Source organism: Puntigrus tetrazona, chromosome 7 (genome assembly GCF_018831695.1).
Source record: "Puntigrus tetrazona isolate hp1 chromosome 7, ASM1883169v1, whole genome shotgun sequence".
NCBI lineage: Eukaryota > Metazoa > Chordata > Actinopteri > Cypriniformes > Cyprinidae > Puntigrus > Puntigrus tetrazona.
This window is the reverse complement of record NC_056705.1, coordinates 26,508,792-26,520,208: the sequence shown is the minus strand read 5'-3', so window position 1 is coordinate 26,520,208 and position 11,417 is coordinate 26,508,792. Positions and strand designations below refer to the sequence as shown.

Below are 11,417 nucleotides of genomic sequence, written 5' to 3'. Positions count from 1 at the left end.
CGATGCAATTAAAAATAGTACATTTTTGGGATTTTAGGATAAGCACATAAAAAGGGGGCGGATACAATGAGCTGCGCGCTCACGATCATACACTCACGCAGCTGTTCCACGCGCGCTCACATTCAGTAAATGACTTTAGTTATTATTACACAGATGCAATTTCCCCTTCTCCGCTAATTGTATTTATATATTTTTCAATTCAGATATCTGCATTTACCTACACTCTAAACATCTGAGGGGGAGTTTTTACCTGTTTCAAAAGTCTGAGAGACAGCCGTATCCTCATTTCTCCAGTTTATTACTCTGTGCTTATTTTACTTTTACGGACAACGCAACTTTCAGTAGACCGAGTCAAATTAAATTCGCGGTTCTCAAGAAACTTTAATGATATAATCAAAGCAGCCTCTCTAGCGGTCCCATGCTTGTGCACTGAGGCAATCGGTGAAATATGGCCGTACAAAATAAACAGGATATTTTTTTTTTCCAAGCAGTAGTATAAAGCACATAATTCACGTCAATGCAAAGCGAAATGCATTCGCCTCGCTCAGACTTCACAACCTTCAAAAAGTCCGAAATATTATAAAATGAATTAACGGCGTTAATGATAACAAAGTAAAGAGCAAAAACCAACTTGTTCGAGTTACTTTAAGAAAACCCTTCAGAATTGATTTTACATTTTTAAACGATTACGCGCCGCCGTCGCTCGCCAGTAAGTTATTAATATTAGTATCGGCAATAATGTAGGCTAACTTGCGAGTAACAAGAGAGAAGCATTAATCCACTAAAGTTTGAAAATAAATCGTCAGGCACGTACTCGATGCAGCTTCCCGACGCGCCATTCGGCTCCAGCGATTTGATAATGCGTTATTATATTTCTTTAAGGATATAACGTCCCCCCACTAAACACTCTAATCTTGCTTTATCGGTCGTTTAAAGAAGAGGAGAAGCTGCCCGTAGTTAAAGCGACTCCGCGCGGCGTGTGTGTGTCTGTGTGTGTACGTGCGCGCGCGCGAGCATGTGTGTGTGTGTGTGACACTGATGGATGCGCCAATGGTTAGACGGACAGATGCTTGGGCGGATCTAACGGCATGCACACACGAGTGAGTGAGATCGGGCAAAAACATCCCGGATCAGCGAAAGACCGCTCTTCCCTTTCAATCTGCCCATGTGAGCTCGGCGCGCGGACACCGAAGCGATCCCGGACATTCTGGTTTTATTGAACGCCGCGGCTCCCGGTCGCCCCCCCCCCTTTCCGAGGGCTCGACGCGGTTCCCCTTCGCGGTCAGGCGTGAGAGGAGACGGCACGGTCGCGAGGCGAAGACGCGGACTTCAGCGGAAGAGGCAGTGTCTTGACAACTCACCCTCAGCTAGTAAACAGAGAGGACACAGTTCCTATCTCCCCCCTCTCATCCAATCCGGACAACTTCGCCCTTTTCTCCAGTGCGAGTTCACACTTTGCGTTTGCAAAAACGAAAAAGAAAAACCTCTCTCTTCGTAACACTTTTTTTATGTATATATATATATGTGTGTGTCTAGTAGTAGGTTCCGTGATGATGGACATATCTGGAAAATGTTGATCTTACCGTCTTAAAAAGTCCATTCTGTGAAGAAAGCGTTTGATAGCGGATTTTCGAAAGTGACATTACTGGAGAGCGCGAGAGGAAGACGCGTCTGCTTCGCCCGTCGCTGTTTTTTAAATACCTGCTACGAGCCCCACAAAGAAGGCTGAAAAAAGTGCTATTAGCGGCCAAGAAAGTGTTTGGCAGTAGCTCGGTGATCCATGCTCTCGCAGCAGCAGCAGCTGAGGCGCAGCCCGAGTCCATCCCCTCCTTCTGATGTGCGTTATTACGAGCAGGAATACCCAATCAAACACCTATCGCATCGATTCTCTCGGCGGATTCCCGACGCGCGCGGACAAAATAAGCAAACGAGGCAGCGCGCGGGCGACAAGTCCGTCCATCTCCTCCTTCGAGCTTTTTGTCTCTACCCCGGTTTGTTTATCATAAAAGAGATGGACGTTTGAAAGGCGGCGGGCACTTGGAGTCTTTGGGATTTTCACAGAAAGCTATCGGCGACAGCTACGCGATTTTTTTCTTTTTTTTTTTTTTTTTTTGGCTTTTCCAATTGTGTGCGATTACTCGGCGCGGATTCCTCATGGATAACACGTTTATTCAAGCGACCGAGTAAGTAAAGCTTTGCTCTTTTCCCTCGCGAACCATTAATAAAGGCGACCGCTTGCTTGCCTTTGCACGCGTTTTTACGCTTGAACAAAAACGTTAACTCAGCCTGTCGATCTGATGCACACCTATGTAAGTGTCAATCGTTGCATTTCTATAGTGTTGTGTTTGTGAGCTGCTACTTTTACTATTAGAGTGCATCGGGGTTGGCTGCGGTAGGGAGAGAGAGAGAGAGAGAGAGAGAGAGAGAGAGAGAGAGAGAGAGAGAGACATATGCCTACCCACATGACATGAGCTAGCTAACCCATTCGAGATGGAAGGAGTTAATATGACAGTGCTTGATGTTTGCCTCTGTTTGCCGACTTTGAGTGACGCGATCATTTCGTTTTCCTTTAAGCTTGCCTGTTGCAGCTTCCAGCGCGGAGTGAGTGAGAATCGCACTGAGGCACGAGCGGTTTTCCTCCCCACCGTAACGGCTCGACTCTCCGTCACATCCAAAAAGACGCGCGGGGGGAAAGAGAAAGAGGAAAGAGGGGGAAAATCCCGCTTCGTCTTCATCCTCCTCAGATCTTGCCGTCTGATTTTTGGGTTTGAAAACTGCCGATACATGTCAGGCGTGTGAAAGCGCCCCAGGTGCCGTGTATCAGAGCAGAAGCGGAGCAGCTCTCGGGATCTCAGGGGCTCCTGAAAAAAAAAAAAAAAAAAAAAACCCTGAAAGAGAAACATGCCGCGGAGGAAACAGCAAGCGCCCCGGCGCTCGGCAGGTACGGCTCTTCTTCTTCATTGCTCTTCTTCACCTCTGTATTTTTAGTTTTTATTTTTGCGCTATTTTCATAGCAACGCCGAACGTGTGTGTGTGTGTGTGTGTCTGTGTGTGTGCGCGCGTGTGCGAAACGATCTGGAATTATCCACTGCTCCTTTACTTAGCGAAATGATACCGGTGTATACGAAAAAGTTTTTTTTTTTTTATTTATTTTTTCATAAAGGTTGTCTTTTTATTAAGTTTGTCACGTACGATCAGGAGATCGTTTAAGGCCACAATTCGTTTAAGCGCAGCAGTCGGCTGGCTGTGTAAGAATAGCAATGTTTAACTTTATCCCCGTGAATACACGCTATTTTACTCGCGCAGTTTTCGTACTTTGGCCGGTCCTCGTGCAGCCGGAGCTGAGTCGACTGTAAGTCTTTTGATTGTTCTCTCTCTTTTTCTTTTTTTTTTACACCGCTCTCTTTCCTCGTAGGGCGTAGATATTGACTCCATGAATTAGAGATCTATAAAGAAGCGCAGGAAAAAAGGGCTTGGGTGTCAGCTGACTGTCATGACTCCCTTTGATGCTCGCCTTCGTTGTTTTTGGGCTTTTTGCGCGAAAACATTTGATCACAAAAAAGCCAACTTTATTCTTTTATTAAATTTTCATCCCTCCTCCGTTTCTGGAAAAGACTCAAAGGTTATTTTGTAGCCGACGCACGAGGGGTCTGAGAAGAGCCTTTAATGGACAATTGCCATCTTTGATTTGACGGCTGATTGATCGCCTGTCATCCGGCTGCTCTTTGATCTATTCATTCCTGATAAACATCAATAAATCACTCGCCATGGCAACGCCACAACCCCGTGACGTCACGTCTGCTCTGACAACCGCCCATTAAAAACATCTTTAATTGCCGCTTTTCCACTTTTTTTTTTTTCACACAGGCCGGGCACAAGGCCACATTTACTTCCGCTGCTCAAAGACCACTAACACGAGGAACACGAAAAACACAGACCGCCGGAATAGCGATGGGCGACATCTAAAAAAAAAAACTCCTTTGCTTCATTTTTAACGGACTGTCTAAAAATAACCCGTTATGGAATACCTTATGACATTTTGATTGTTAGTTGACAAATTTGTAACAGGGGAAAATGATGTAAAGAAGCAAAAAATAGAAGCTTAACCGTGCTAATGTCTTTTCAGGCCTACGTTGCCTTTTTAAAGCGGTCGCTGTTGTGATAAAAACTAGAATACGTACATCTTGTGATTTTCGAATCCTTGTCTAAACTTTGCTCGGAGACACTAGAAGTCTTTGTTTATTCATGGAGGAATTGCAGACTGTTAGTGTACGATAGACGGCTAAATATTTACCGCCTAAACTTTTTCAGGTGAAGATCCTGTCTAAATAAAAACAGGCAGACCATTGGCAATCGGATTCAACAGTTGCATACGGTTATAGTCGTACGGGACGGATCCGTGCCGTTTGATCGGCGCTGAGTCTTTTGCACGCATACAAATATCACTGGAGTACCATACGCTCATGAACGGTCCAATAGAGGGCACACCTAGAGTCCTAGAAAAACACGCACGCACACACATACACAAAACTAATAACCTAATCTGGAGACGGAAGAATGGTTTGCTCCATCAGTCTGACCCGTCAAAGCAACTTTGTTTCATATTTGATTTAATTGTCTCTCCTTTGACAGCCACATTCATCAATAGCTCTAATGGTCAATCAGAAGTTGGCAGAGTGAGTGCTCTCATTTTGTCCCCCCTCCTCTCCTCTCCTCTCCCAATACGATAGGCTTGTGCTTTACTTTATCAAAATGCTTTTGCCTAATGGACACGCAGAGGTAGAGGGAAGGAGGGAGGAGGGGAACAAGGGTGACTGAGAGGCTTCTCATTTCAGACGAGTGAGAGAGAGAAAAAATCAGGCATTTATGCCTTTGATGAGCGGATGAAGACAAATACAAGAGCAGGCTGAGAGCCTTTTTTTTCTCTCTTTAGACGAGGCAACTTCCTGTGATATTTTTTTTTTTTTTTTTAACTCCCTCTCTCCTTTCTTCAAACCAATGCCCCTCCTCTCCGTCTCTCTCTCTCTCTCTCTCTTCTTCTCACTCCATCCCTCCCTCCCTCCCAGCAGCCCTCACAGCTGCAAGTTATAAGGTTGACGACTGCACTGTGGCATACAAAGAGTGATGACAAATTGATTGCGCCGTCGTGATGGAAAGAGCAAAGGAAAGATGGCAGATGATGGGCCTTGATTAGGAACTTTGGGAAATCCAGTCCCCTGCAACCTTGAGCTTTGCATGAGAAAATTTCGCCCTCCCTCACATTTTCTGTCTCTCTCTTTCTCGCTCCCTCGTTCTGTCTCTCCCTACACCTCCCTCCTCCCACCGAGTCTGGAAGGCCCGCTCAGCCGTAGAAAAAGAAAAGTTGTTTTGCCAGCTTCATTAGTGTTCACCTAATTAGCTGTAAAGCTGATGGATTCCTGACAGGCCTAATGATTGGAGATGACAAGCTCCGCACACTGTCATCCAGCCCAATTAGGTTTGCAGCTAGTTTGATGTAATCAAGTTGATATTACACAGTCCTCCATGCCTTTAGTTGGTGCACTAACTCAATTTGCTGCTGCAGGTGACAAATGGGCCGGGGTACCTGGGTAATCATGTTGGCTGGAATAGAGCGCTTTTAATGGTCAAGAGACTAAGAGCAATAATAGTGGCAAGGTGACAAAACAGAATCAAAAGGGGCTGAAAAATCATGTTGTGAAAGGAACGGGGTGGAAGTGCGTCACGGACTCGTGCGCACCTTTGTTGTGATTTTTTTATTTATTTATTTTTATAGTGGGGAAAACTGCCTGCTATCCATTTGTTCAGTCTACTTTATCTTTCTTTTTTAACAGACAGACACAGCACTCTCTGTCTAGCGAGGGTGATTCACCCCCCGCCAAAAAAAAAAAAAAACCACCCATTCAGACGCAGGCAATGCAGCGTACACACCGTGTTTTTGTTCACAGGCTTCAAAGCTTTTGCCAGACCAAACATATCAATTGTTTTGGGGAGTCGAAGAGAACATCAAACTTTTTTTTTTTTTCCCCCAGCCATCTCTTTGTCCGTCTCGTTTTTTTAAATATCAAAGTTAGCTACTAAAGCACAGCGTCGACGGAAACGTCCACGTGCCCTCGATACCTGAGCGTCGAAACTCGCGGTCCCCGTGTAGACGTGTCGGCCCCTGCTCTTAGCTTGGCGAAACGTAATCTCGGTACGCGCGTTTGAACCGCGCGGATTTGATGCATGAAGACAGATGACGTTGATATCGGTCATTACGATAGCGCTCATAGCCTGTTTAAAGTTAGTTTATCTCGTCTGCGTTGGGATGAATGCTAACTCTCAGCATTGTGTTTAGAGCGGCTAAATATGATTTATAAAAATATTTGGGTTGTGACGAATGTAACGGAGGCTGCGCCGAGATGGATTGCAGTTGGGGAAAGGAGCTGATTTCTGTGATTTCGTGTGCGTTTGATTGATTGCGGACGGGGAGCAATGATTAATCAAACTCAAAGCCTGTTCCGGCGAGGGTGTGGAGCGTCGGATACGTGAGATCATACGGGGAACACCGGTGGGCTCATAAATACGGTCACATGCACGTAATCATCACCCACACTTATGCTCATATGGAACACGTAGGGTTAATTATGATTAGCGTAGACGAAAATCTCCGAAAGAATGTTATAATGGTTGGCGGCGTTGAAGTTTTCAAGTTTTATTTTCTCTGTACGTGCAACGTCTTTTGAGTTCTTTGCAAATTAAGAGTTATCCACTTTGGTTGAAGATTTTTTAATTTTTTTTTCCTTCCCCTGCTGCAATTTAATTACTCAAATTATAATGAAACATCATGGTGACTTGATTATGTTAATTATCCTTATTAAAACCTAGTCATGATAATCATATGCATTATTAAGAAAAAAGAAAATTATGTCATGTACACCACTGTCCAGAATTACATTTTGCTGCTCAAATGGATGGGTTCTTTTTTTTTTGTTTAATATATACAATTATTTAATTCACAAAATTATTAATCAAAAGTGTGCATACTAATGCACATCCAGACGGATAGAATTTTAATCTAAATGTTATGCGTGTAATAATCGCGAGAGTAAAATCTTCAAATCTAACAGATCTAATTAAATATTATCCGCAGCTCTTTTATAGGGATTTGAGTATTTCTGTATCGGTTTTCCTTATCTGACAGCGGTATGGATGCAACATTTGGTTTTAGCTAGATGGTCATTTTAGTAGGAGAGGGAGCAGCTTTTTACTTTGCCGGTTTGATATATCATTACACTGAAATTATGAGTTGTTGTAGTCGCAGATTTTTCCTCGCGTTTATTTATACAGTGGCTGGACAGAGGACAGCATTTGGCCCTGTGTAGGTGTCCCTTCAGCAGTGTGTGTGTGTGTGTGTGTGTGTGTGTGTGGATTATGGGGCCTGAGTCTTCGTCCTCCTCACATTGCTCTGGCCCAAACCCTGCGCTCCCAGGCAGCCAACTGACACTATGATTAGTTATGGCTGTCCTCCGCCTTTTTCACCGCAAGAAGTGAGCAACAATGAGAAGGGTTAAGAGCAGAAGAGGCGGGGAAAAAGCACAGGAATGAGGAGAAAGAGAGAGAAAGAACGAAGGAAAGAAGGATGGGGGTTAAGGGAAAAAGCTGAATAACCTAACAGCCAAACAGAGCGAGAGAGATAGAGAGAGAGAGAGAGAGAGAGGGGGAGGGCAAGTTCTCCTCCCTGTGGATCCACACCAGGGTTGATGGTTGATAAACAGAATTTTTTTCCCGAATCTTCCGTCATGGCTCCCATTAGCTTGACAGCTGTCAATTAGGGCTCCCTTGGTCTCGCGGGCTGCAGTTTATTGCAGGCGGTTGATGCTGTCATTTCCCTCACAGTTTCGCCTTGAGCGTTATCAGGAGCGTTCACACAGTCAATAGCTGATGCATCAGCACTTATTTCTTAAATTGGCTCACAAGGCTGCATCCTTCCCTCATTTTTCCCCCTTTCTACCCCCTTACTATCTCCCTTTCTCTCTCTCCCCTTCTCTGTTTCTCTTTCACTCTTCCTTTCTTTCATCCCTTGTTTTCCAGAGATTGTTTGGTGGAGATATGACGATGAACGGTGACTGCAGCAGGGTTAATGAGAGTGCAGGGCGATTCGCGACTCGCTTTTTACACACACTACAGCTACCAACTATATTGACAATTGATTTATTTATAGATGGTTTTTTTATTTAGTTATGTATTTGAATCACCGGTTGGTCAGGGATTCTGCATCTTGGCCACTGCTCTCATCCAGCAGTTATGCTACAGGCTGTTTGCAAAAATGCCTGTAATATAAAGATTGCAACATACAGTGATTTTAGAGTTTGAAAGCAGCGGGGCAGTTGAAATCCATTTTTTTTTCTTTTTTTGCATACGTACACAATTACTTTTCTGACCATATTGACCGTAATCTAAACAGTAATGTTCTTTTTCTGTAATTAAGTGATGCAAGGGACATTTGTTATATTTAGTAAATCAGTAGGAGTGAAAAATGTAACACTTAAGGCCTTGCACGGTTTAAAAGTAAATATTGTTTTGATCAACAGACTTTCACTCCCTTTCTTTTTTGCTTAAGTGTGATTGACCTAAATGCAGGCACATGTGTGCATTTTAAGTTTGAAGTTAAGTGCTGACAGTAATCGCTAGCCTGCTGCTAGTCTATACTGTTTTGCAAAATATAAAATGCTTGTATTATAAGTACATTGTTATACATTACATTGCATTATCTGTTTATTTTTTTAGATGTGTTTTTCACTAATTTAAAGTAACGTTTGTTGATGGAGATTTTCTGTGCACAAATGCGAATCCCTATTTTACTAACAATTTTTTATTATACATTTAATTTAGTATAATTGTGCTATTTCAGCCCTATGCTAAAACACGTTTTTTTTTATCTTAATGCAATGGATTCATTTTTACACAGTAACGCAAACTTCTAAACACTGTTAAGATATGTGATTTGAAATAACCCGCTGTGCGGAATTCTCTGGACAATAAAATATAAATAGATTAGCGTCTATCATGACTTTAGCGTTTGTTAAATTTCACACATTGTTTAAATTTACTCCCTGGCTTATGGCTTTATGATGCGTTGTCATTTTAGTCCGCTTAAACATGAATCTGTTTATGTTTTGAAGAGTAAAATGAAAAAAAGTGCATCATTCCAGTTTTGACTAGTCTGATTTCTTTTCTTTTCTTTTTTTCTCTCGCAGTTGAGAAAGCCACACAAATTGAAAATAAATTAAGCGTTGTTAGTGACATTTAAACTAAACATTTTGAGTAGCTTATCTGCCATTTACACGTCAAAAAGTACAAGACAAATAAACATGTCTAAATGTTTACGTCCCCCTTGAAAGTTTCTGCGTGTTTCGATTTGATGAAAAGTTGAAATAGTTTTAGTTCAGACGGTTGTGCGGTGTACTTTGTTGACGATTTCCCCTGTCGTCGAGAGAATTGGAAGTACATGCGCCGTAATGGTTGAGCATGTCTTACAAAAGCAGTTCCCACGAAGAGAACGTACCGCAGAAGTGTTGATCAGATCCTCATGCTCATCTAGCTCATTCTTGTTTGTTTTACCGATCAACAATGAACACTGGATCCTGACGATTACGCTGTGATACCCAGAATACACCTCCCGGTCTACTTGTTGTTTCACCCTGGCGATTGGTCAAGATTCTCAGGAGCGCTGCATGATTTGCTGCTACCGTGGCCCACACCTCTTCCGGTGGGGGGATCTGGGAGGAGACAGGAAATGAAGAGGGTTTCTGGGATCTGTGCGTCTGGCTGTGGTAGATGGTTATTTTTACCCTGCCCGGTACTGTGTGGGATATTAGCTTAGCCTTGCACAGAGGTGGCACTGAGTATCACAGTACTAATGAATCATCCGGCCCGCGCTCTTTCCGTCTGCTCGAGTCGTCCCGCCTTCCTGCTCTGTCCCACTCTGAGCGATACTGTAGTTCTTTGTGTGTTTGCTACACGCAACTGTGAGAGTCCCAGTGTAGTCCAGTGAAATATGGGCGAGTGCAAGTAATCCCTGTCATGCCGAAGAGCGATGGGGACGTGCCGAGGGAGGCCGAGAAAATGACACAGAGGGAGAGTTAGTTTGGGGGCAGGGAGTAGACAGTAAAGATTTTGGCAGGGGGCTGGTTGTTGGTTTGGTTCGGATTGTCACTTGAGTCCCTGTGTGTGTGTGTGTGTGTGTGTGTGTGTGTGTGTGTGTGTGCAATTCCTCCACAGAAATGGCAAGGGTCTTGTCCCACTCGTCTCGGCACCCTCCTCCTCTTTCACTCCGAGCCTGAAAACTGACAGCCATCAGTCTTGCGCCGCTTTTTTATCACAGTGTGTGTGTGTGTGTGTGTGTGACATGCAGGCTGCTTTTTGATGGCGGTGCCGGTGATGAAAGGCAGAGCAGCAGAGAATGAGAGCTAGAGAGGGGCCCTAGTAATCAGGGCCAGCCTGAGCTCTGACATCCTTCTCCGGCCTGACAGGCCTCTTCCTCCTTCTCTCCTCACTACCCCGACTAGAGGAAAGAGAGAGGGGGCGGCCCTCAAACGCTCACAAACTCCTGCTCTCTCATGTCCTGATCAGTCTCAGATGCTGGGAATTATCCCTCCTCCCTCCGCGTTGTGTTTTATTTAATGAGGGCAGAGGAAGACGAGGGAAACGCGCCACACAGGGGTTGGAGATGTCGTTAACTCCGCCTGAGTCCCCCGGTGCGTGTGTGTTCGCCCGCGTCTGGGCCGACCTCGACGGACGTATATGAGTGTTTACGTACGATGATGTGCATTTTCCTGTGTGCCGGCATTTCCTTCCTGTGCGTTCCCTCGTTTGAATGCATTCGTACGCATCGCCTGCTCGGGTTAGTCGCTTCGGTTCTTGGCAGAGGCAGGCAGGTGTGAGGGGCAGAGTGAGGGAGGCATGAGAGAGAGAGAGAGAGAGAGAGAGAGGAAGTCTGTTTTATTTTATACTGCGGGCCTGTTGCTAATTAATGTTTCTTGGTAGGATTCTGTCTGAGTTGAGTAATGTTTTTGATCTTTATGCCTGATAACTGCATACCTAATGAGATTTCAAAGCTTCTCGAGATGTGTGTGCGCTGCTCCCTGCAATTATTGACAGATGCCTTTTCTCCGCCATTGGGTTCGGCACCATAAATCCTCTGGCTGTAATGAGCTTGAGAAGTGCCACCCTGCCAGTGAGCTAATGAAAGAGAGAGAGAGAGAGAGAGAGAGAGAGAGAGAGGAGGAGGGGGATCACGCTTCCTTGACACATTTTTTTCTTTAAATGCACTCTGCAGATGTCAGGCCCCCACTGCCAGTGTGTTAAAAAAGAAAAGAGCATGAGATAGAGGAAGGAAAAAGAGAAGACGATTTTACAGTAAAGGAGGGGTGAGTTGA

The 11,417-nt window shown here is 44.4% G+C and overlaps 1 protein-coding gene across 1 annotated transcript in view; it reads left to right on the top strand.

Annotated features, from left to right (window-relative positions):
* Window positions 1-215: 215 nt before the first annotated feature.
* Window positions 216-11,417, top strand: part of tshz3b (teashirt zinc finger homeobox 3b) — a 36,970-nt gene continuing 25,768 nt past the window's right edge. Inside the window, exons 1-2 of the mRNA XM_043244595.1 lie at window positions 216-2,183; window positions 2,575-2,941. Of these exons, the coding sequence (XP_043100530.1) occupies window positions 2,902-2,941 (40 nt within the window). The 5' untranslated portion in view covers window positions 216-2,183; window positions 2,575-2,901. The remainder of the gene's footprint in view (window positions 2,184-2,574; window positions 2,942-11,417) is intronic.